At 40.3% G+C, this 25,961-nt stretch overlaps 2 protein-coding genes across 3 annotated transcripts; both read right to left on the reverse strand.

Annotated features, from left to right (window-relative positions):
• Positions 1-1,296: 1,296 nt before the first annotated feature.
• psma4 (proteasome 20S subunit alpha 4) lies at positions 1,297-10,159 on the reverse strand. 2 transcript variants are annotated; one of them, XM_017706647.2, is made up of 9 exons: positions 10,046-10,159; positions 9,452-9,523; positions 9,291-9,333; positions 8,825-8,987; positions 7,855-7,932; positions 7,638-7,726; positions 7,390-7,520; positions 2,528-2,651; positions 1,297-1,562 (listed from the first exon to the last, which is right to left on the reverse strand). In XM_017706647.2, exons 2-9 carry the CDS (start codon positions 9,452-9,454, stop codon positions 1,408-1,410), a joined length of 786 nt encoding a protein of 261 aa, XP_017562136.1. In that variant the 5' UTR covers positions 9,455-9,523; positions 10,046-10,159; the 3' UTR covers positions 1,297-1,407. The 2 variants fall into 2 exon arrangements, with proteins under 2 accessions (XP_017562136.1, XP_017562137.1); XM_017706648.2 differs by having other exon boundaries at positions 9,452-9,519; positions 10,046-10,142.
• A 1,031-nt stretch (positions 10,160-11,190) lies between these two features.
• On the reverse strand, positions 11,191-25,922 carry ireb2 (iron-responsive element binding protein 2). Its single transcript, XM_017706786.2, has 22 exons — positions 25,850-25,922; positions 23,803-23,898; positions 23,059-23,224; positions 22,825-22,962; positions 22,315-22,539; positions 21,682-21,751; positions 21,342-21,525; positions 21,025-21,164; positions 20,736-20,907; positions 20,523-20,623; positions 20,199-20,315; positions 19,731-19,890; positions 18,925-19,060; positions 18,176-18,260; positions 17,879-18,035; positions 17,642-17,766; positions 17,040-17,144; positions 16,782-16,924; positions 15,822-15,969; positions 15,529-15,651; positions 15,150-15,335; positions 11,191-13,153 (listed from the first exon to the last, which is right to left on the reverse strand). The coding sequence occupies exons 1-22, from the start codon at positions 25,872-25,874 to the stop codon at positions 13,040-13,042; spliced, it is 2,916 nt and encodes a 971-aa protein (XP_017562275.1). The 5' UTR covers positions 25,875-25,922; the 3' UTR covers positions 11,191-13,039.
• Positions 25,923-25,961: the final 39 nt, after the last annotated feature.

Here is a 25,961-nt window from a genome sequence, read left to right on the forward strand (position 1 = left end):
AATAAAATGGTAAATGTAAACTTGGTGGGCCTGGAGTTCCTTTTTCTATAAAACAAGGATTGCTCAAGGTTATCATGCTTCCTGACTGGTTTCTCTAAAAGGTTTCTGAAATTCATGTGGTTTGTCTGCAAAACAGAATGAGATGAATGAACAGATTTCAGTTTTTAGCTTCATTTCCATAGTGCCTGTTCCCTGGGTGCTTTCTCTGACGCACTCTCCAATCTCCAGGCAGGGAGACAATAGTTATCCAATCAGATCATAGATGGAGCTGTGGCGCGCTGCCAGGGCCACTGATCTTTCTTGCTATTTTGGGAGCAGCAGAACAAGCATGGCTGTGCAGAATGCCTTATAGCCCCATTCAAATTCGTAACACTGAATGCACCAGTGGTCATTATGGAGCGTATGTGACCTGACCCTGTTGCCAGGTGAGGAGGGGATGTGACCAGCTGTCGCACTAATGTAGTGAAGTGTTAAGCATTAAATAGACTTAATCACTCGTAGCACTTAGTGGTTACATCACAAAGAACTTAGAAGTATTTCACAGCCACACATTCTGAGCCATATGATTGCGTTGCCCGGTTACTGTGCAAACTTTGACGTAACCTCTGAAAGAAATCCCGTTTCTGTAAGCCACAATTCTGAGAGGACAGAAAGAGAGGGCTACTTCTGACCTTAATCTATCATTGACCTTACATAATGCACTTCAGTTTGGGGCAGTTACCACATCAAAGTCACACAGTTCTTAGAATCCTCCTGAGTGAAACAGAGTGTCCTGCGTTGTCCTGATAAAGGGTTAGACAGGAATTAGGGCTGGCAAGAGTCAGTAACTAATCTCCACTAATACTGCATCCCAAATAACACCAATGCATAAGCTGACCAAATAACATCTCCAACCCCCAAACATGTCAAACATTTTTCCACCAGAAGCTGCTTACTGGATGTTTCACCTGACCACATGTGACTACATACTGGTCTCCATCACTTGCACATATGCAAACCCACTAGGATGTCTACACTATAGCTGGGCAAACTTAATGTTACACAACAGTTACACTGCATTAGAGGCAGAGTGCCTTCCAGGGGAATGCTTTTATTTTTGATCTATTATTCAACAACATATTCAAACCATTCCACCTCCTCTGGGTAGACGGTGCTTTTAAATGCTGATCTAGGATCTGCTTCCTTTGCCTCAGAGCACAGCTGGTTTCAGGCTAATGCTTAATGGCAAGAACTTCTAGAACTTTCACTGGAATCAGTGCGCTGCAGTCAGAGCAGCAATGAACCCTCCACACTCCATTAACTGTGTTGTGTGTTTATTAAAGAAAACAGTAGACATAAAGACAGACTCAGTGGTAACCTAACCTTGTTTTTTTTATATTTCATAGAAAAGAAGAAGTGCGAGTTTTCTCATTTGTCTTTCTCTTTCTGTTCCTTCTCTTTCTTGTCTTTCTCGGCCTTCGCTTCCTCCGCTTCGTGCTTCTTGATCAACTCCTCCACTTCCTTCTGTTTCAGAACCTTGATCCTGGTCTTACCGTTCTCTCGTGTCAGTGTGGCAATCTCAACTAACAAAGAAACAGAGAGACAAAGAATCCGTCACGGACAGATACGAAAAGAGTAAGACAAGACCAGAAAAGGCACAGAACTGTCTGTTTTCTGGTGCCCCTGACCACATTTCACAATTTGATCAATTAAAATGGAAAGACCGTCACACAACTGGCCACTTTTAACAAACTTGTTTGGTCAGACATGAAACTAATCAGACAAATTTCATACTTTGTTGCAATGTGTTAACTGTAACCATGGTGACAGCTAATGTGACAGTTTGGTGACAACGATGAGCTGGTATGCCTGGCATCATAGATGCTGTTCCATTAGGTAAAAAATGCTAATATCATTCTGTAAATTAAACTGTTAAACAAAATAATATAAAAAGTAATGAGATGCTATAACTGCAGTAGCTCAATAGTACTTAATGCAATAACCCAGACTGGATGACTTCAGGGAAGAGCAGCTTGACATGGAGGGGACCACCATCGTCATCACAACGTTTAAAATATTTCCTTTGTCAAAACGGCGCTTGATTGTTTTTTGATAATGAAACATGTTTGTTAACTGTAAATTCAAAGTATATATGCTAAACATGTTTCTATTATTCTGGCCACAAGATAAACTGACTTAGTGGCCCCAGCAGCCAGAGCTAATCTTTATATCTTGTCTACCATTGAAAAGCTAAAAGCTACAGTTTGTGCAGTCTATTACAGAAACCATGGAAAGCTCATGCTATTACTCTGTTTTTGCAAGTATAGACTGCTTAGCAAAACAAATGTTGCAACTTTTCCAATGAGTGGAGTTAATGCTGGTGGAAAAGGGTTGAAACTGTGCCAAAGCCACAGCTATGCATAATGCATTTGCATGCTTTAGTGCCAGGCCAACTCAATTAAGCAGTCTAAGGTAGCTATCTTTTTCCATTACTCATGTGCCAAAGACACACAAGCAGACAGACAGTGAGACACACGCATGCACACACCTTTCTCTGCAGAGAGCTTGCTGACATCCATAGTTTTGTTGAGCACTTTGATAGCAAGGGCAAGGGCAGCTGAAAGTGTCATCTCTCCCTCTTTATAGTCCTGCTTCAGCATTGACACAGCAGCCTAGAACACAGCACACACAAAAGACATCATGACTTACACGTTCATACAGACCGACAAAATAACAATTATAAGAAGTGACCGTTCTGCATGTATAACTACTTAATAACTGTGAACTTTGCTTACAAACCCTTCCTTATAATGTTAGGTAATGGAAGGTGGAGCTGTTAAATCACTTATCTGATCAAAGTCAATGCATTTTTAAATGTGAACAAAAACCGCATGTCATATGACAACCTGTAAAAATGCACAGAATGTGGATGACAGGATTTTAAATGGATTTCACAAAGCCTTGATTTCCAAAACAATAATGCAATAACAACAACAGGATATTTTAACATGTAAATGTTAAAATGTATAAATTGAGGTGTTCAAGGATTTCAGCTGTGACCCAGTGGAACAGAATGTTCTTGAACATGCTGATGTCATCGGCAAAGCTCTGATGCCCCCTATTGATCAGGACTTAAAATGACCACAGGCAGTGTATTTCTACTGTTATCCACTATGCATTGTGCACATAATTCTCACAAAATGACTTTACATGCTTCTATACACAGTAACATTATCTATGAATGCTTGATTGGAAATGCAATGGTTTTGAAGCCCCCATATTACCTAGAACAGCTGAAGTGAAAAGTGACGAACTTCAATGTTTTAAAAAACATGTTCTCTTGCAGCTACTCACCATTTACAGAATCTCAGGAAATAAGCCCCAGTTTCTACATGCTAAACACCACCTCACTTCCTTTTTCACTAACTGTTCAGACTATTGGGTTTTCATGCATTCTTATAATGTAAAGAGAGATTAAATAATTAACAGTACACAAAGAAATACACTGCATGGAAAAGTATGTGGCCACCCTTTCTAAATAGTGAGCTCTGCTATTTTAGACATCCACACTGCAAACATGTACATACAATCAAGCAGCCATACAATCTCCATAAACATAATCCTGCTTCTGCATGACTTCGCACTCAAACACAAAGTGGGCTCCATAAAGAAATGGTTTGCTCAGTTCAGTGTACAAAGAACTTGACTAGTCTACTATGGCAGTAGAATGAATCACACCAAAGACCTTTAATGTGGTACTCTACAATGCATCTTACCAACAAGTCAGTTCATCAAATGTATGCCTTGCTAGATCCGCAAGTGCTGTTACTGAGAATTGTAAATGTCTAGGAACCACATCTTTCAAGTGAAGTGCTCACACAAAAGATCACAGAACAAGCGCTGAAATGTGTAGTGCGTGGTTCCAACTCTCACTAGCAAGCGCCAACTAACTGTGGATACATCATTACTGTTCTTTAGGAGCCTCATTGATTAGGTTTCAATGCCTGAATAGCCACACAAAAGCCATGCACAATACAAGCGTCAGCTGAAGTGGTGTACAGCACACTGATTGGCCTCTAGAACAGTAGGAATGTATTCTATAAACCAACAGTGCCAACAGTAAAGAGAATTAAATAGCTGCTGTTTTTAATGGTTTAGAGCCATAAAGTTTCAGTGAAATTAATTTTAAAGCATGCATGATCACATTTTAGACAACAGTGTGCTTTCAATTTTGTAGCTTTGGTGTAGGAAAGTCCCTCTCCAGTTTCAGCTCGACTGTGCCCCTGTCCACGTTGCAGACTTTGGCGGAAAAGAACTTGAGCAGTCTGCACAACCAACCTTATTAAATGCATTTCATAACAGCTGCAATGTGACAGTGAGCTGGGCTTTATCACCCAACATCAGTGTCAGACCTCGTTTATGCTCATGTGGCTTGAATGAAACCTAATCCAGATAATGCTCCAAAATTTAAGCTGGAGACAAGCCTTCCCAGAAAAATTGGAGACTGCAGCAGAGGTGGGTCCAACTCCATAATCATGTCTATGGTTTTGAAATGAGATGTTCAAGAAGCATAAACATGTCCTATGTGCGTACCCACACACTGTTGACCATGCAGTGTATTTTGTTTTAAAAAATGAATATGATCAATGTTACAGCAGCAAAACCCAGACACACAGGGATTTCTCAAAAGGATTCCTGGCACTGTCAATCTCAGAGAAAGATAGATGCCTCAGAATCCAGGATTTTAAACACAGATATTTTTGACAGTGAGACTTACATGGATCTACAAAATATTTATGACGCTTCTTGTAGAGCAATGCAGATAAGTAAATATTCACAAAGACATGCATAAAGGCTTATACTCCATATGAAGTGTCAACTGTTTTCATGAAGATCCTAACACTGAATCATTCAAGCAAAATTAAACAATTGCTCTGATCTAAAGTTCTGAAAGCTGGGTTTTACACGTGACCTGACTGCACATCACCTAATATCAAAAATGTGTACACAGTGCAAATTGTCACCTCTGTTGAAAGCACAACGCATTTAGCTTAGCCTATTTGTTCATGTCATTCGGTTGCTATTTATTCATTAGGGATGCACAATCAGAATCGGGCAAGCTAAGTATTGGCAGATTTTTTGCTCAAAACATGACACTGGCTATAAGATAATTTATTGTTTTTACTTTTGCAGATCTCTGTTGCAAATTGGTCATAAACTATGTTAGGCAGGTACGTGCACTTTGCATCTAAATACTGATGTTCTATGCATACAAACATGCTGTAGAATAGTTATTCATGACTTTATTACACAATTGTACTAAATAGCCAGTTATTTTCAATACAGGGCTTTAATGGATTCATACTGGATTCAAACAGGGAAATGATTTAAAAAGTAAAAAATTAAAAATGAAAAAAATCAAAAGCTTGGCCCATTAAAGAACAAAATGTTTTAATGTTTTAAATGTATTAAAAAGTACCAGAAATGTGCTGAAGTGTTTCATTTGTTCATTTATACCACTCAGTGTGAGTTTGAACTTTGAGCTTTTGAACTTAAAAGAAAATAAAAATGTATAAAGGCTAATACAAGTTGGCCCCAAAAAAATTGACTTTAAAGAAATCAGAATCATAACTCACTATTAAAAATGTATGATACATGCATCTCCGTTTTTGAGGTACTTCAACTGCTGCTGACAATTCAATTTGTCCAGAAGCAGCAGCGTCAAAAGGTTATTGTGACTGGAGCGAAACTAAACTAACAGATGATTATACACAGAACAAGCACTTCAAACTGCTTTGGACTTTTAAGTATGAGGTTTTATAATGTTTGAGAGTGCTCAGTTGTAGTCTCACTGGACTTTTCTATTCAGATATACACTATGTGCACAATTATTGGGCAAGTGAGTATTTTGACCATATTACCATTTTTAGGCATATTTTCTAACTCCAAGCTGGATAAACTTGAATGCTTAATGGATTTAAGCATAGCAGGTGATGTGTATCTGTGTAATGAGGGAGGGTGTGGCCTAAGGAGGTCAACACCCTATATGAAGACGTGCATAATTGTTAGGCAGCTTTTTTCTTTAGGCAAAATGGGCCAAAAAAGAGATTTAACAGTCTCTGAAAAGTCAAAAATGACCAAAAGTCTCTCAGAGGGATGCAGCACTCTTGAAATTGCTATGATAATGGGGCGTGATCACAGAACCATCAAACGTTTTGTTGCAAATAGTCAAAAGGGTCACAAGAAAAGTGTTGAGAAAAAAGACACAAATTAACAGTCAAGGATTTGAGAAGAATCAAGTGTGAAGCTACCTTGAACCGGTAAGGAAGGCTGAAACCCGACCACCACTGAACAAGACACATAAGCTGAAGCATCTAGACTGGTCCAAGAAATATCTGAAGACAGATTTTTCAAAGGTCTTATGGACTGATGAAATGAGAGTGACTCTTGACAGACCAGATGGATGGGCCCGTGGCTGGATCAGTAACGGGACAGAGCTCCACTTCGAGTCAGACATAAGGTGGAGGTGGGGTACTGGTATGGGCTGGTATTATTAAAGATGAGCTGGTTGGAGCTTTTCAGGTTGAAGATGGGCTCAAAATCAACTCCCAAGCCTACTGCCAGTTTTTAGAAGACACTTTCTTTAAGAAGTTTGCATCTTTCAAAACGACTTGTATTTATACTTATGATTTATATGATTTATATATTATATGATTTATATGATTTATAAAGCTCCATCACATGCATCCAACTACTCCTCTGCATGGCTAGCCAGTAAAGGCATTAAAGATGAAAAACTTATGACATGGCCCCCTTCCTCACCTGACCTGAACCCAATTGAGAACTTGTGGGCAGTTCATAAACAGGAGATTTACAGTGAAGGAAAACAGTACACCTCTCTGAACAGTGTCGATCATCAACAGATCAAGAAACTGACGGACTTCACGAATGGAAGGCTTATCACTGTTACTGAGAAGAAGGGTGGTTATATTGGTCACTGATTTTTTTTTATATGTCAGAAATGTTTATTGGAAAGTTTTGAGTTGTTTGTTTATAATTCTCACTTGAACAGATGAAAATAAAAAAGTGAGATGGGAAAATGTGTTTTTCATTTAGCTGCATAACAATTCTGCACAATAATAGTTGTCTAATAACTGTGCACATATAGATATTCTCCTAAGAAAAACTCACTTTTACTTTCTTAAACATTCACGTTTGAGGTTTATTAACATTTTGGACAAACCAAGAGCACTGTAGTTGGTGATTAATAAAAATAATCCTAAAAAAAAACTTGCCTAATAATTGCGCACACAGTGTAGTAGTTCTGGTGACTGTAAAGTGCAATGAAATTCCATTGAAGCTATGCTTTTAGAGTAGTGTTACAGCTATCAGCCCAGATAATGCACTTACTGCGCTGTTATTGCCGATGCAGGTAGCTTTCCAGCCTCCGTAGTTTCCACTGGGGTCACTCTGATAGAGCTGGAAGCCATAGTGCTTATCCCATCCCATATACAGCAGAGAAACACCAAACGGCCTCTTACCTACACACAGACGAACAGCAGCAGTGTTAAAACACCAATCTTTCATCTAGAATAAAATAGTTTCTCTAAAAGGCAGAACAAATAGCAGTTAGAGAGTGTGCAGTAAAGCTATAGTACCTCCAAACTGTGTGTAGGCTTGTTTGATGTCACAGAGTGCTGTAACAAGCTGCTCGCAGGGGATAGGCTCCTGATACTGAAGGAGATACCTGTAAATACACACCACACAGCATGGTGTTGCTTCATATATAAAAAAATAACTGTTGAATTTTCTAATTTAAGTGCTTTCAAATTATAAATCAGCACTGTGGCTTCTTTAGATGGTCACTTCGCTCACCTTTGTGCAATTAACCTTAGTTCATTAGTGAGGACATTGGCATCAGATGTGATTCCTGCTACACTGCAGGCCATGTCTCTGCAACACAACAGGTAAACACGAGTGTTTAGATTAAATCCTACCAAGTTTCACTTACATTTATATCCTAAATGATCAAGTCTAAACAAGTCCTTACCAACACCGATGCTGATGCTTTTAGATACTGAAGACTAATGTTTAGGAATCTGCATATACATACAGTATCTTCAATGCAAATGCAACGGCAGAAGTAAAGCTACAACAACCCAAATATATGTCTGCTGTCGGAGGAAAACTACATATCTCCATTTTTGCCTTTTTTTCAATCTTTTATGTAATTTGAAAATGCGTGTTGGCATTTACGCTGTAAAACATGAAGAATAGACCAAAAGAACAGCACAAAATGATCTGGAAAAAAGGTTCTCTCTTGACAACAGTGATATGTATTATGTATTAGCCTGTGAAATGCATGCGTGCCTTAAAACGAAACCACATTTCACCCAAATGACTGTCATTTTAAAGCACTGAAATTTGTACTATAAAATCTACAAGAGGAAAATGCTTTGTGGTCAGGTGTAAAACCTTCTGAATGACATACAGGGATTGACAAAACGGAAAACAGTATATCACAATACTTAAAGAGATCGTAACGATGCAAAATACAATATCATGTGATGAAATGTCTCAACTGTTCTTCAATTTACACACTGTACTGCACTGAACTCGCCGTGTTAACATAGTTGCTCAGCGTTCCATGATTACTGATGATTTCCACAATATTCTAAGCACCCTGCATATCACGAAAATAAATTGTATCACAGTAACAACAAAATACTGTCATATTGCCCACCAGTAACTGCATAGTTGCTTTAGCATCTCACAAATGACTCTCACTTTATTGCAGCAGCACAAGCAACCAACAAATACCAGAAACTCGTTCTGAACCACTTACTCGTTGAGTTTGTAGATCTTCTCTGAAAAGAACACTTCATCCAGCAGCTTGTGGATGTTCCTCCTCTCTGCTGCCAGCAGCACACCATCATTGGCGAGAATTCCTAAACAAGTACCAGCGTGGCCAATAGCTTCCATGGCATATTCTACCTGATACAGACGCCCTGTTAAAGAAAGGAAAAAAAGGAAAACCATTCAATAGGAGGATTTACCCTCTTCCATATTCGTACTGACAGCACTTCCTCACGTTCATTCCTGGTTTAAGTCACATGCACTTACAGCTGATAATTTAAAAGAAGGTTAAAGAGGAAAAAGCATCAAATTTGGTACTGGTATCAAATTAGTATTGTATTATTGTGTATCGTATCAAAATGTACTAGTATCACTGAGAACGACACCGAGTTTATACTCAGGGTTAATAAAACTTTAACCTTGCACGACAGAAATAATACAAAAATAATAATTACCTTCAGGGGAGAAAATGGTGGTTCTTGAATCATATCTCCGAGACTATATAAAAAGAAAAACACAATTACATTTCACAAAATATTAATATATATCGCACAGCCTTCAGCTCACTGTACATTGTAAACAACAGTGACGGTGAAGCGACTTCGCAGACACTCACCATACTGTCCTCTCAACAGGCGAATCCGGCTCACACAGGGAATACAATCCGCAGCTCTGCAGCGTTTTCTATCTGGATCAATTGGACAGGACGACACAAAAAGGCCAATTTTAGGAATATGCAAGCTATATCTCGCTGGGCCCGATCCACAGTAAACACAGAGAAACAGAAAGAGAAAGTACCACAGCTAGCATTAGCCCGCTGGTTAGCTTAACTAACCTGGTTAACTAGCTAACCTACCATCAACTGCAGCGATTATTCACGTGCAGACCTTTCGACACTAATTGGTGGGTTTATAAAGCTAAATTACAAACTCCTGAAGTTGTTCTGGTTGCTCGAATCCGGGTCTCTGAGTTAAAGCACAGCTGTGGTTCAGCTAAGCGCTGTTAGCCATGTTAGCTTGCTCGCTCACTCAGCGAGCATGAAGCAGCAACTTTTGGTTTTCGGCAAGAAACCAGCGAAAAGCCAAAACAGCGCAACATACAGCGAACACAGTTCAGCTCAACGCGGCGCGGTGTGAAACATTCATCATCACTTTGTCTTTAACTGAAAACCCGGGAGAGAATCAGCTTTATGCTCTTAAATGTCAGTTACCGTTTCAGCGCCGCCGGCTCGCTCAGCTCCCTCCGCTACAGACACACAGGACCACAGAGAGAGCGGGAGACCTCCACTCAGAGAGGAGCAGCGCCCGCAGCGCCTCTCACAGGACTGGAGGAGCAGAGCGAGAGCGAGAGAAGAAGGAAGAGGGACAGTGAGTGACCACACACACAAATATGTATGCACACAGATACACATACACACACACGGATACACACATATGTATTCATTGTTTTTATTTTGATTATATAGTCTTTTTCTGAATTGACAGCTCTACAATTTAGCAATTTTGCAATGTTTAACATTTTAGAATCTTTTTTTTTCTTCTTCTGAAATTGCCAGATTCTACTGTGTTCACCTCTTAAATCCTTGATGTTCTGTTTAAAAATCTTTGGCAAGCTTTGGCAATACAAATGTAGCATATTTGTCATGCTAATAAAGCACCTTGAATTGAAAATTGAGAGAGAGAGAGAGAGAGAGAGAGAGAGAGAGAGAGAGAGAGAGAGAGAGAGAGAGAGAGAGCGCGGCAGACCTCCACTCAGAGAGGAGCAGCGCGCGCAGCGCCTCTCACAGGACTGGAGGAGCAGAGAGAGAGCGGCAGACCTCCACTCAGAGAGGAGCAGCGCAGGACTGGGGAGGAGAGGAGAGAGCGAGAAACCTCCACTCAGAGAGGAGCAGCGCAGGACTGGGGGAGGAGAGAGAGAGAGCTCCACTCAAAGAGGAGCAGCGCAAGCAGCGCCTCTCAGGACTGGGGGAGGAGAGAGAGGGAGAGAGAGAGGGAGAGAGAGAGAGAGAGAGAGAGAGAGAGAGAGAGAGAGAGAGAGAGAGAGAGAGAGAGAGAGAGAGAGAGAGAGAGAGAGAGAGAGAGAGAGGTGGGGGAGCAGCACCTCTCACAGGACTGCAGGAGCAGAGAGAGCAGCAAACCTTAAGGTACACATTTGTAAAGGAACTGTAAACGTGATATTGCAGTTTCCTCAAATCTCTAACCAATTACAACTCATCTATGTCTGATCCTGTAGGACTGGTCTTGGTACTCATGATCCTACTTGAATGAAAACCTTATGAGGGCTGACTTCACAATACAGTGAAACTTACTTGAGTACCAAGCTTTTCAAGTCAAAACAGGCAACAAGCACCACACATTTACTCTTGTTATCATTTATTACAAATTATTTACAACGGCAAAACAGAATGATATGTATTCTTTTCTTTAATACTAAGAGAGGAACTTCCTTATCTTTACCCCACCGCCCATACTCAGCAGGTGCGTTTGCATACGGTCATTTCACACGAAGAGTGAAAAGGATCAGCAATACATCCAGAACTGTTCTAGACAAACAGTCATTGTAGTACACGTATACAGTAGAGGTGTGTGTGAAAAGAAAAACACCATGTAGATGCATAATCAGAAAATGCAGTCCATACAGGATCGCACTTCCGAGGCAAATGATGTTACTACAAAGCAGAACCATTAATTGGGGTACATGTTAAATTTACTTTCAGCGTTCCTGGTATGATAAGCATACTGGGATCGTTGTGGGATAGCTGTGAGATAGAACTAAAGGAGAAAGAATTAGCATTTTTCAGTCCTGTATTATTACTCAGTGCTGTTCATATAGCTGGCCTTATAGCTCATCACATTACATTGAAAAGCAACTCAGCTGGCATCATGATAAGGAAAGGCATTTTCCTCCAGGCACTTGCTCTAGGCAGTCAAAATTTCTCGCTCCTTCATAGATATGATTGTTTGAAGCATCAACAACAAATGTGCATAAACATTTAATTTCTAATTTGGGCCGTTTTCAGTGACTTCAATGATCAGTGATATAATGATCACTTGTCTAAACTTTGTTTTTCACCTAATCAATCATTTGTATTCTTTCCTAAAAGTGGCCAGATCATCAACCAGGGTCACCACTTAGTAATATTATTCACCTTTCAAAAATGGAAACATGTTATCTAGTTTCATAAGGAAAATCCCACTTAAAGTGATTTAGTTTAGCTTAGATAAAAGCACCAAGTCAATGGCATTGTGTTTATTGCAGTAACTAAATCAAGGCATTGATGCTCTCTAATACACCTGAAGGGCAAGTAATATCCGTAAACTGATAAAGATTCTGCACTGGATCGGATCAAGACAAATAGTGCTTTTATCTTCATAATGATGGCAATCTCTGAGGTAACATTCATACTACTAAAAAAAAAACACATTTAAATTGAATAAAAAGAGAGTGGGAATAAGTGAGATGACTAGGCATTTTGTTTGACTTCGTACACTGTAACATAGTCTTTTACACAAGTAAACAAAACAAACCCACTGAAACAGAAAAGAAGCTCCACCCATTTGCCTGTAAGCACTATAGCAGAAGTAAAGACCAGTATCAGTTTAAGAAGCACTGACGAGAGTGAGGACATCGTGTAGTCTGTGCGAGAGCCTAGCACCAGGATCTTAGAGCTTGACTGGAAGTCCACTGGCGTGCTGAGCAGATACGGCATTTCTGTTTTCAGTACCAACAGACATCTCAAAGACCATGCATCTCAGCCCAATGGGAGCAATCCAGAATCGATTCAGGAGTTCTTACTGTTCTAGAGCTCTAGAAGCGAACTCTGCTTCTTGCAAATCATTTACTCAGAGCTACAGAACTGACACTGCGTGCACTCTGGATTTCTTCTCACATCCTTGTAGGACAGCTAGCCTTTACAGAAAGAAACAGCAGACTTTTTTTTTCTTCTTTTTTTTTTGTGCAAGAGAGATGCATCCTCTAGCAGAAGCCCTGCAGGGGGGTGCGATAGAGGAAACAGCAAAAAACAGGCACAGCAGAGTCCAGGGCCTGAAGAGTCACTGATTAGAGTCCAGAGCCATTGCCAGGCCTTCAACAGCCCTACACAACCAGTCTGTGGCTCAATCTGGATGGAGCTTAGCAGTCTAGATTACGAGCTCTTGCTCAGCATCTGAGTCTACAGCCATTGACAAAGCAGGCTGGAGAGACGTTACTGCAGCATACTGCGGGCCACGTATTTCAGGAGGCCTCCATGTCTATAAAATGCCACATCCATCTCGTTCTCAAATAGGGTCACCACACTGAAGCTCTTTCCAGTGCTGGTCTGAAACACAAAAAGAAAAAAAAAGAAAAACATTAGGATGTCGCAACTATCAATTCTACTCAAATTCAGTTCTGGGTGGGTAGCTTTTACACAATCAACGATGGAAGCAGCTAATTTTAAATAGCAGTAAATACAAGCTCAAACTGCATCTAAACATTGACAATGATGGTAAAATCTTGTGTTTGAAGCCATAACGTCAATTGTTCACAAGAACATAAAAGGTTAGATTTAAGCTGAGTTCACACTACAAGCCTTAGTGCTTCATACAGATTTTTGCTCAGATCTCATCTCTTTGTTTTTCAATCATGTAGGTAAGTCACTCAAAACTGTCGTTACTGTGAACAAGCAAAGATAATTTGGTCTAAACTGCTCTCAGCTGTACAGTATCAGACTGAGACAAAGGTGAAAAACGGTCAGATGCATTACTTTTGCAAAGTTTTTTGGCCGTAACTTCAGGTTTGGTGCTGCCATCCTGTTAACACTGAATGATGGCACAGGAGCAGTGAAAAGAACTACATGTAATCTGAGTTCTCATTTCATGTGCATGGCAGCGAGTTTGATAAGCATCCGATCTAAGACCACATATGACAGTGATTCAGGTCAGATTTGAAAGTCCACACAGCTCTAAAACCATCACATTCAGGCAAAAAAATTGGATTTGTACCACTTCAGCCTGGTAATATGAACATAGCCTTAAAGTCCCATGGGGTCACACTGTAATTTACCAAAAATGTTCGTATGATACTAAAAGTTGCTATATTAAACATCCAACTTAAACACCAAGTTTGTATGCAAAAACAGGGTAGAAATATAAAAAGCCTTAGAAATTGTTTATCACAAATATCTGAGAACTGCCTGGCCATGGTTGTAATATTCTGATAAGCATGCATGATCGACAATCATCAATCCAACACTCCCATCACGCTGCATTATTGAAGTAGAACTAAACAGCACCAGTGGAGGGAAATGAGTGACCTTTACATAATGCAGGTGGTCTTGTAGACCGTTCTCACTGTGAACATGACTCACTTATATGGCAAATGTCTTAATGAACACTTTATTCATTTTACTGCTGGATGTGCATCCAGGATGTGGCCAGTTGACCAAACAAATGAATGAATGGTTCTTGCTAGCTCAGTTATGCTTGCTAGGTTGGTTTTTGTTCGTTGTTGAACAGAGTGAGAGAGACACCATGGGGGAACAAACTTTTGTTAAACCTCTTTTAGCAGAACAACTCACATCAGTGATTGTAACTGGTGAGAATAAAATTCACTGGCCATTTATTAGGTACTGAAATATTATTCACAGCATGTGCGCTGCACATATATGTTGTTTGCTCACAAAAGCAAGATTACCCTACTAGGTTCCCTGGGGTTTCCCGTTCTTAACACCCCGGGAAGTCTGAAATTGCTTCCTCCTACATCCGAAGAGCTTGCAAGTCTGCAACATTCTCATTTATTCTCAGAAATAAATGCAACCGTGAGTATGCTAGCTAGCAATGGAGTTAAAACTGATGGTCAACAAGATACGTTAGGAATGTAGTCTCGACAGTTGTGTTCATCTCTGAAGAGGCTGCTACGCTTCTGGTGACAAGGGAAAATTTACCCTGATAAACAAACATTTGTTACACAGAGGTGTCTGGTTTCATAAGTCAGTCAGCTAGACTTTACCGTTTTATAGCATTTTAATTATTGAATATTCTGGGAAATTCATTGCAGCTCTCAAGAATTATAAAAAAATCCTGTGGTAACAATGCAGCACTACCAGCATAATCCACAAGGAAGTAAGGTTTTTGCTGTTGTGACAATGCTATTTTGTCATATTAAAGCCAATAAATAATTATTAATATAAAGCTTCTTAAAATAACAAGAAACTATTAGGTACTTACAATGATAAACAGCCACAGGACACATACAGTGTACAAGCCAAGTAATATTATACTGCGGCTACCAAACAATTCAAATGCACATCTGTTGATAGTATAGAAATATCCTACCAGTACGGTTAGCTCTTGTTGGGGAGTGAGCTCCTCTGGGAGTGAGATAGAAAACCTTTCCTTCCCACTGAGCTCCAGTGAGTCAGCATTCTGCCCAGGTAGGAACTGCAGAGGCGCAATTCCCATCCCCACCAGGTGGTTCTTATGCATCTTCTCAAAGCTCTCTGCAATCACTGCCCGTACTCCCTACAATCACATACACAGTGAAAACATCTGATCACTTGATAAAATATCAAGATGCAAGATAAAAAAAAAAAAAAATTCTTGCTTTGTTGCTGAACTCCTGTTCTAAAGAGTGGGAATCATTCAAGGATCACAGCAGAGGAATCTGTCGATTCATGCATGACTAAAAAACTGTGGGCTGGTGTAGCAGACATACCAATAGGTAAGGTCCTTTGGCTGCCCAGTCCCGGGAGCTGCCTGAGCCATACTCCTTCCCTGCTAGGATGATGAGAGGAAATCCATCTCTCTGGTACCTCTCAGCTGCCTCAAACACGTCCAGCTAGCACAGAGAATGAAAAAGCCTGATAAAGCACTAACAAACACATTTATGTTGTTGTCTGAAGGAAAGTCTTGGAACAAAAAAAATAAAAATAAAAAAAAAAATATCAACCACTGCAGTATATCAAGAGGACATCTGAGCTAATATGAGTCAACACTGCTTGATCTCACCATCTGTCCGGATGGAACGTGCAGGGTTTTGGGGCCAGTCTTGCCAATGAGGCGGTTCTGGAGTTTGATGCTGGCAAAAGTTCCTCTTGTCATGACAGCATCGTTCCCTCTACGTGCACCATAAGAGTTGAACTCACGAGGTGTCAGGCTGGGTAAAGGATGTAAAGAAAGAATGTTAGTTTAAAAAAAAAAAAAAAAAAAAAAAAAAAAAAAAAAAAAAGTGAATCCTTAAAATGTCAACCTAGTCCCATCAAAAAACAGAATTCTGATTCTGATGTTAAACCTTTAACACAACAGTTTAAGATGTGGAGTGTGAAACTTTCATTTAACAAGGCCTACAATTCAAAACTGTTGACAGCTTATGCTGTTGATGTCTTATAAATCGGGCAATCAATCAATCAATCAATCAATATATATATATATATATATATATATATATATATATATATATATATATATATATATATATATATATATATATATATATATATATATCACACTTCAACAGACTGACAACAGATTTCCAATTCTCAAAGTTTTGCCCTTACTACAATGCAAATCATGTTTCGGATATGAACAGAAGCTCTTTCATGTTGGGAAAAGGCCATCAGCCAAACACCATTACATGCCCAAACATGTTGTGGGACTACTACAGTTTGTATCCCATAGCAACTACAGCAGAAGTGTTGGCTGCACCTCTCTTTATCAGCAGTGCAAGACAACATGGTGGCACACAGAAACCTCAAATGTTTTTGCATGTTTTGTGTATCACACCAACCAAGAAACTATTAATGAGGGAATCCCTTTTCAATTACAATATTTGCATGCACAGCTTGCAGTCACATGTCTCTATATGTTGTTTAAAGAGACCAAGTTTACACTCCAATATCTGCCTTAGGTTTAGATGTTTAATTTTACTGTACGTTTCTGAAAAAAAGTAACTCCTACAAAGTCCTTTACCGTTTGCTTTGTAGATACTTGGCAGCTGCGCTTATACGGGCAATGCTGCCGGCAGGAGAGATGTGATCAGTGGTGACCTTGTTTCCCAGAAACAGCAGAGCATGAGCATTATCGATGGACCCAGGCACAGACACCTCTTTAGACTGAGTGAGAGTAGACAGGACACATGCTCAGACACAACTCATTTGATAACAGTATAAAACAACTCTCACAAACTACATGAGTAAAATGTTTAGCAACAAATGTTTAGACACTCACAAGTTTGCTAAAGAAAGGAGGGCAACGAATGTATGTGGATTTGGGATCCCAGGGAAAAAGCACAGAGTCTGGAACGTCCATGTTATTCCAAAATGGGCTCCCTTTCTGAAAGTAAAGGACTATCAATATACATGGACCACACATTGGAAATGACAAAATGGCACTATATAAACCAAGTAAATATACATATTCATTTCTTCATCTTTATCAGTTTTATCTTGTAGCAGTTTTTCCACTTTTTTGCCCAAAAAAATTTTAATATATCAAATCCAACATTTCATGTAATAAAAATCAATAGTTTACATAATATTTACTGCTTAAAATATCATTACAGAAGGAGTCTTATGTTTAACTAGTTTGGCGAAGTTTAATAACATTATATTTCGAACGCAAGCTTTACCTAAGCATCATTGATCAACTAACTGGTGTATCCATATATATGCATTATCAAATAAAGTTTGTTAAATCGATAATCACACACACAGTATCTTCAGAAACACAATCAGAAACCAGACAACAGTGTCTGGTTGACCAGTGTTCTCCAATTTATTACTGAATCAAATCAACAAGAGTACAACAAGAAACCCAGTAAAATCCTCCACCTGAATCCGACTCCTGAGAGCTCTGAATATGGAGGCGACAACTGTGTGCTCCTCTACATCCTGCACTTCTTCTTTAGATGGCCAAACATCTTTCAGGAACACCTCCTTACCTTCTGCATTCAGTCCTACATGCAAAACAAAGCAATACATGAAATAGTTTCTTCTCAATTTACACAGACAATATGTTTTTGCAGGAATAATGTTCTGTGTGAGTTACAAAAGTCCACCAAGTCTTACCAAGAGGCTCTTTCTCAAAGTCAATCCCAACTGTGCCTGCGATGGCATAAGCCACCACCAGGGGAGGTGAAGCTAGGTAATTGGCACGAACACAGTCACAAAGGCGTCCCTCAAAATGCCTGCTACCAGACAACACTCCACATGCAACCAAATCACCCTGACAAGCAGAGAGTAGCACAGGTCCACTTTCAAGTGTTCTAAACAGATGCAGTTTTCTTGATAATAAATATACATAAATAAAGTATCCCATCTCCGGATTAACAGAATACCACATGAGAGAAAATAAGCATGTAATACCTCTTTAATGGCATCTACCACAGATTCAGGCAAAGGTGCTGTGTTCCCAACACAGGTGGCACATCCATAACCAATAACCTCAAACCTGCAGACAGGAAAATACCATTGTCAGTCTTGATGGAACAGCTCAAACAAAATGTGTAAACTGGTGTAACAGGGAGTGATGGCAAACATAAACCAGGCAGATTTTGCATTTGGGCTCAGTGGAAAATTAACCATAATCATTTTTTTGGTATGCCACACAATTAAACATAAAAACGCAACATAAAAACACACAACATGGGCCCTTTATATTTTAAAAACAGTGCAATGTGATTATTGTCGCAGTGACTGACAAGCTGAAAAGATGACAATGGAGGTTCCACTGGTACAAGCTATACTATACAACATCTACTTTACAACTACACTTAACAGCAATGCTCTAGTTGCAAGATAATACATTAATGCCAAGCTAACACACTAGCAACTAGCAAACATACTAGTCATGATATGATACAACACACTGAATTCCTGTTACATTGCACTGTTACATTCCTCACCTTTATATGTATTGCTACATACTGGCACCACCAGCTTCACACACAAGAAGACCTGTTGCTGCCCACTGTCCGGCAGCTCACTTTCTACCCAAACATAAATTAAGCTTAACGCAGCAAAATCACTGTGGAATGTGGATGTGAATGTCAAATGTGGAACTTTACACTGAGAACAGGAGTGGGATGTATACAAAGAAACGTGTGAGTGCGTACCCAAGCTGGCTGAGGTAAGGCAGCACTCCGCTGGCGTTGAGGTAGTGTGTAACCATGCCACTGCCTGGAGCTAGACTGGTCCTGATGTAAGGCTTCACTGTAAGACCTGCCTCCTTTGCTTTCTTTGCTAGGAGGCCTGTAAACACAGCAAGCACAGAATTACTAGGAATCATTACAATGATTAGGTTCACAAGACAAACCAAACTGTAGGCTAAAGTCTGTACTGCTCTTGCTATCCAGCAAAACTTTGTCTAAACTCTTGTTTGAAGGTCAGTTTTAGCTGCTCTGTTCAATCACGTTCTCAAATTAAGAGGCAATCTTGGACCAGTTAATCCTTCTAACGATGATAATTATGAAGGTCAAAAAGGACAGGTTAGAGAACAGCACTTTTACTTGAAGTAGAGGGTTGCTTTGTTAACAAGACCAACAATTCTGTGAAACAGTGAAATTTTATGTTGTTTTCTCAGAGAGTTTACTCATATTTGAAAGGAAGTAAGTATATTATATTACACTTTGTTACTCTGATTTGCTATGCTTTAACATGAGTGTGTTGCCAAGGACATGTTTTAAAAAAAACCCAAAAAAAAACACCACACACATGACAGAAGGTAGAAGTAGCGTGAACATCTCTGACATGACTAACTAGACTTGAACTGAACTCTAATGTTGGCCAAAGTCCATTTTTTTGTTGTTGTTTCCTTCCTGGTGATTAACCAATTACCTGATAACTAACACTCAAACATGAATATCCCTAACTCTGAGATGTTTCATACATGGGGCCCCTGGCACTATATCAGCTTTCTCACCTGCAGTGAGCATGACTGAGGGGTTGCAGTTGTTGGTGCAACTGATGACAGCAGCAATGACGACCGATCCATGAGACAACGTGTACTCAGTGCCCTCGTGTTGAAACGGCACCAAAATGCCCTGCTTCTCTCTCGGAATGTGGAACCCTTTAAAACCCACCTGATTCAATAAATAAATTATTAAATAAATAAATAAATAAATAAACAAACAAACACACAACACTTGTAGACTGGTCAGACTTGTAGATAAATTAGACAGTGTTACACCAAGCACCCAGACTATGAAAGTTGGGTTTACTTTTGTCACTTTGTACTTGAGTAATGAGTAATTGAAGCCTGTGTGATCTCACATAACTGTCAACTTGTCAATGAATGTAAATGATAGACAATCATTGTTATCAGGTCTAAGTTTGTATATCTCTACTCCCTTTTCAGTTTTTTGTTTCTATTCAGAGGAAAGAGACTTGCCTTCTCATTGAGACAGCTGAGGAAGTCCTCCTTCATACAGGTTACAGGCACCCGGTCCTGCGGCCGTTTGGGTCCACTGACCGAGGGCATGATAGAATTGAGGTTAACCTCAATGACCTGGAGAGTGGCATGAGGACATGTTGTGAAACTCACTATAATACAGCATATTATCTAATGCAAATGCTAACTTTATAAATTAAAGAACCTCCGATCTTCAAGGACGTGTCTATGATTTGTTGATTAAAGAAATCAAAGACCACTTATACTTAAACACCATAAAACTACTCTCCAGTGTTGACATTGAGTAAAACCAAGCAGTTCTACCTCAGAATAATGTGGATCTTCTGCCTGGTCATCAGAACTCCGGAACAGCTTAACAGCTTTAAGGTAACTCTCCATAACTTCAAGTTTCTCTTCTGCAAAGTCTTGAACAAAATAAGGTCACAGAATTTTCATGCATCATCATACAATGCACACATGCAATTACAACACATCAACCAATGTGAGGAACTAGAAGATAAAAAAAAACGTCCTTACTGGTCTGTTTAAAGTGCTTGAGTGTGGTTTCATCCACGGGAAAAAAGCTAACAGTAGCATTGTATTCAGGGCACATGTTAGCAATGGTGGTTCTGTCTGCTGCTGAGAGCTGCGACACACCTGGACCAAAGAATTCCACAAACTTCCCACTGATGCCAGCCTGTCGCAAATGCTGTACAAATACACATGACAGTTTTTAGGCTTACTTCAGAAAGCATTTTTAGGCGGTCTCTCAATCAGTTGCCATGGAAAATAAATGGAAATAGCAGAAGCAAACAGTTGTGTATACCTTAGTGATGCCAAGAACTATGTCTATAGATGTAGCCAGTGTGCTGATGGATCCCACTAACTTACACCCCACAACCTGTGGCAGTGTTAGAGATACAGGCTGACCTAGCATAACTGCCTCTGACTCTATCCCTCCTACTCCTGAGAGACAGAGAAACATAGACAGAAAGGGTACAGAACCAGAGAAGACAGAGAACAGGATTAAGATGCTATTACACATAATCATAGCAAACAATAGATGCCAAACAATGACCATCCGTCTGTAAAAGAATACATTACTATGGAGTTACGTTCAAGGTAAAAGCAGGAAGCTCTCACCCCAACCAAGTATGCCAAGGCCGTTGATCATTGTAGTGTGAGAATCCGTGCCCACTACACTGTCAGGAAAGACAAAACCCTCGCTTTCCTGCACTACCCGAGACAGATACTCCAGATTGACCTGGTGTACTGATCCAATGTCTGGAGGAACCACACTCACGTTCTTAAATGCTTTACTACACCACTGTGAAAAACATAATTCTCAATTAGTTAAGAAAAGACACCTTTATTACTTATAACACAATGACCCCTAAACTGAATTAAGCATGTCTCCATATACATTCATGTAGTTTATGCAGCACACAAGCTAAACTTCAATTTCAGCGAAATATGAACTCACCTTAAAGAACTGAAGTCTTTCTTTGTTTCTTATGAGCTCCATCTCCTGGTTTTTGAGCGCAGTCTCCTGCCTAGGGGCATGCAGTAACAGAGCCATGAATCCTACTAGTCTTCATAAACACCAATCAACAAGTCCATCAGCACTAGCTCACACAAGCTCAACCACACTGCCATTAAAAAACACAAAACAGTAGCTTTGCATTCCCACAATAATTTACTCACATGCATAGAGAGTGAGTCTTGGCCTTAATTTATAAACACAACACATTTAACATAACACTGGGCTCTAAAAAAAAATAAAGGACTAAATTACAGTCTATGATTACTAGTCTATGGCAACACTTTGCAGATGATGACACTTTAAGGTCCCTCTAGTCAACCAGACACTAGTACACAAGCATTAACTGACTCAAGTCTTAGAGATGACAAAGGTTAATATACTACACAGTTAAACACAGCAAGCTGCATAGCTAACAGAAATTGAGTTCAGGCATCTGTTTAGGCAGAGGAAATAAACTGTTTTGGAAATAACTGTGTGACCCTCAGACACTGCAAGTAAAACACAGATCACAACTTCAACTCTACAGTCCTTTCTGAGCACAGGCCATGCAAAGCAAAGCAGCGTTGCTCTTACTCTGAGACAGGCTGCAGGTGAAAGGGGCAGAGAAGTGGTGTGTTCTCTATCTGTACTACGGGAGCTTTGCTGGAGCTTGAGGGAGCATCACTGCATGAGCCTTTACTGCAGCCTCCTCTAGAACTCCCACACTGACTGCTTCTGGAAGACAGCCGACCAGGGACCGAGCGTTGCGTCGCCCCATGTCCATCACCCCCACCAGGATTGGGTGCGTTCTGGATGGCACTGAAGGAAAGAAAACATACAAATAAATAAATTACTTGCATGAATGGCTCTATTGGTTATGCATCATATATATCAAGGGTACGCATTCCTTGTCCTAGGGAGTTTAGGTCCAACGCAAATCTAACAAAAATGCTCCAGGTAATGAAGGCCTTCAAAGGCATCCGAATATTAGAGTCAGATGCGATGGATGAAGGAACACACAAAAACAAAGGACTAGGATTAAGAACTATTGGCTTAAGCCATCAGTCACTATAATAATCAATTTCAGCTATTAATGAGCTTTACCACTTGCTGAAGTCAATCTGTAGTGAGTGATCTACTATAAGGTCAGTAGGACATTTGGGATTGATGAGGTTGGGGTCGATTCCATTCTTGGCCACAGCATCTCTCATGGCTGCCAGGTCCACCAAGGCGGGAATGCCCCTGTGCGCAAGGTCAAACACAAATCCATATTCATAATCACGTGACCTATATAACATAGAAAACAGAGATAAAAGCTCCATCAGTTCAAGAACTCACGTGAAGTCCTGTAGCAGCACTCGCGCAGGAGAGAAGGGAATTTCAGCCTCATTCTGCAGCTTTTCCCAGTTCAGAATATTTTGCACATCCTCTTGCTTCACGTAGAATCCATCACACTTTCGGATGGCAGCCTCCAGCAGCACGCGAATAGAGAAAGGCAGTCTCTCTGGATGACATAAAAATACTGCAATTTAGGAATCATTTAGTAGCACAACATCTAATACGCAGTAGGTTTAAAAATGTGTGGACTGGTTTCACCACAATATAGATTAGTAATGGACATCATTTAGGCTTAACTATTATCCTGATGTATAATCCATAATGAGAGTCATCTGGCATGGTCATGATTTCATTTATCCTAATCAGCAGTCATCTTTGATAATTAGTGCTGCATTTGTACGAATATTGACCCCAGTGTCATGAAAGACTCCAGATTTATTCATCATTAATTGGTAAGTGAGGCATATTTACTGCTGAAAAATTAATGTTGAACATGCTTAATCAATGTAAAAGGCTTAGACCATGCTGGGTTTAGGCTGACCTGCTGAATTATGTAAGCATAATCATTGTTGCGAAAAACATTATATTGAGAAATTTCCAGATAACAGTGCCCACTACTAGATTTAACATCAACCAAAGGGGTTATTTGCATCCAGTACATCAACCAGGTTCCTGGGAAAAAGAAAGCCTGCCAGAGCACTGTGGCAAAGATATGATGTGCTTCTCTCACTTCACTTGACTTACCATATTTGGGATCCCCAAGCTTCTGAGGATTGAAATATTTTTTAGCTTTATTTTTCTCTGTCTGTAATGTGTCAATCAAATGGTTGAACGGGTGCGCTGCACAAAAACAAAACACAAAAACACTGCATTTCACATGTAACTTTTTCATACATACAACACAGTTGAAGCCAGTATAAGTAGAAAAAAAAAACCCTTAACTTTAATAATAAATCAAAGTCACTGTAACCATATATCTTGAACCTGGCTTTTTTGCTCCTGAATATCACAATATGAAAATCATTTTAGATGCTCTACTGTACAGATTCCCAATCCTGGTCCTGGAATACCCACTGTTCTGCATGTTTTCTTGCTCCAAGAACCTACTTTAGGAATAATTGTTTAACCTTATATTTCTCTGTGTGCTAGATTCAGTCCCTGTATTTTTTGTATTTATAAATATTTATTTATATGCTTTGGAATCTGTATCTACAGATAGCAGCACATCTCCTATTACTCTTTCCCATGTGCTGGTGTATGATGACGCTTCTAAGGCATCCAAAAATCACTACACATTTATACAAGAAAGCAAAAATTGTGTATTTTGAATGACATAATAAATCCTGCTTACCATCACCTGTGACAAGGAAAAAAATAAAATTAATTTCAGACACAAATATATCATCAGTGAAACACGGTGAGCCCTCTTCCATTCAGATATTTTGTGCAGGAGCCAGAATGTGGTTGATTTGGCTACAGCAGTGCGCACCTGCTCTGTTCATCTCATGACCTGATATGCACTCAGCAAGGCTTCCGACTCACCGTTTTTCCTCTTCAAACTTCCATCTACAACATCAGCGCTATTCTTTAACAGATCAGTAATAATTCTCTGAATCTCAGAGACGTGTGTGGGCCTGGAGTGGAATCTGGGGTAATTTTACCAGACTTAATGTCACTATCATTACAAGAGCAGAGGTAGTCATTACAATGTTGACAGTAGTTTGCAAAAACAGAACATTCTGGTCAGCTCTCAAGAAGATGTGCCTCAGAAATCAAACGTGGAATGGAGAAATGTACTCCTGTACCTCTATTGACATAGTTACATAAGCTGCAGAACAAACAAAAATGGGCAATCCTGCGCTTAAATTGTGCCATTAAAGACTGATAGGTAGCCAAAGTCTTCATACAGTCAAATCAAATGCCTCCAGGTCACTGTCAAAGGACAAAACCAAGTATGGCTACATATCAAAGATGAAGGAGTCCGACGTGTTACTGTGTGCATTAGATAACTTTAATGACCACAAACTCCTTCAGTCAAAAGCCCTCTCTCTCAAAAAGCACTTTAAAGACCAAATGAACCCAAACCTTCAGTGAAAAACAGGAAAACCAGGCAACAGCGTCGGGCTAGCGCTCAGGAGCTGCAGACTGGGAGGGAACCTTCCCCTTATCTCTGCAGCCAAATGCTCTACCTAGATTAGCAGAGACCCCCGCCGAGGCAAGAACAAAACACACTTTGACCATCTGAAGATTAAAGTGTTCATAACCCCTTAACTTGAACACCAGACCTTCGACAACAGGGGCGGGCAGGGCTGTGTCAGGATGTGAACCGCGGCACGCTGGTCAGACAATAACAGTAGGTTAACTGTCGTTGGTGTGGACGGGCTCTAGCGTTAACGTACCCCCGGAGGTTTAGCGTCATCTACTCGCCCCACCGTTCCGCCCAGTACTGTATATAAAACTCTAACGCCGACTGTCCCTGAGAAACAACGCTGCCGGCCACATTTGACTGTTAACGTTACGGCGAGGGAATAACGCCCACTGTCAGTCAGGCGTCGCTGCTCTTAAATGTCAGCAGCACAACCGGCAGCTTTAGCTTTAGCTGGCCGTTATCTCTCAGCTAGCTGGCTAACCCTCCGAGAAAGGAGCAGGACAGGAACGCGGCGGCTTATAAAACACTGCAGTCACAGCCGAGAGTGCCGCCCGATAAAGGACAACCGACACCTCCCTCTGAGAGACAGAAAAGCTGCCGACTGCGCGTAAATAATCGTGAACCTGAGGCGAGGGCTCTTACCTTGCTGCGAGGAAGTGAGCGCCATGATGACTTCTGCGATTAACACGACTCCGTCCGAGCGGACCGTGGCGACGCCTCCTACACAGCCAGCCAATCAGCGGGTGAGGTCCGC

Source organism: Pygocentrus nattereri, chromosome 11 (assembly GCF_015220715.1).
Source record: "Pygocentrus nattereri isolate fPygNat1 chromosome 11, fPygNat1.pri, whole genome shotgun sequence".
NCBI classification, from domain to species: domain Eukaryota; kingdom Metazoa; phylum Chordata; class Actinopteri; order Characiformes; family Serrasalmidae; genus Pygocentrus; species Pygocentrus nattereri.

What these genes read in the sequence shown, in the direction of transcription:
- ireb2 (XM_017706786.2), bottom strand. Translation starts at nt 25,874, where the DNA reads ATGGCGCTCACTTCCTCGCAGCAAG. An exon ending in CAGATTGACTTCAGCAAGTG is followed by an intron (nt 22,540 to 22,824) that starts GTAAAGCTCATT and finishes TCTTTCCTTCAG; the next exon opens with TGCCATCCAGAACGCACCCA. An exon ending in TCAGCTGTCTCAATGAGAAG is followed by an intron (nt 19,891 to 20,198) that starts GCAAGTCTCTTT and finishes TTATTGAATCAG; the next exon opens with GTGGGTTTTAAAGGGTTCCA.
- psma4 (XM_017706647.2), bottom strand. An exon ending in CACCATTTTCTCCCCTGAAG is followed by an intron (nt 8,988 to 9,290) that starts GTAATTATTATT and finishes TTTCTTTAACAG; the next exon opens with GGCGTCTGTATCAGGTAGAA. An exon ending in AGCCTACACACAGTTTGGAG is followed by an intron (nt 7,521 to 7,637) that starts GTACTATAGCTT and finishes GTCTGTGTGTAG; the next exon opens with GTAAGAGGCCGTTTGGTGTT.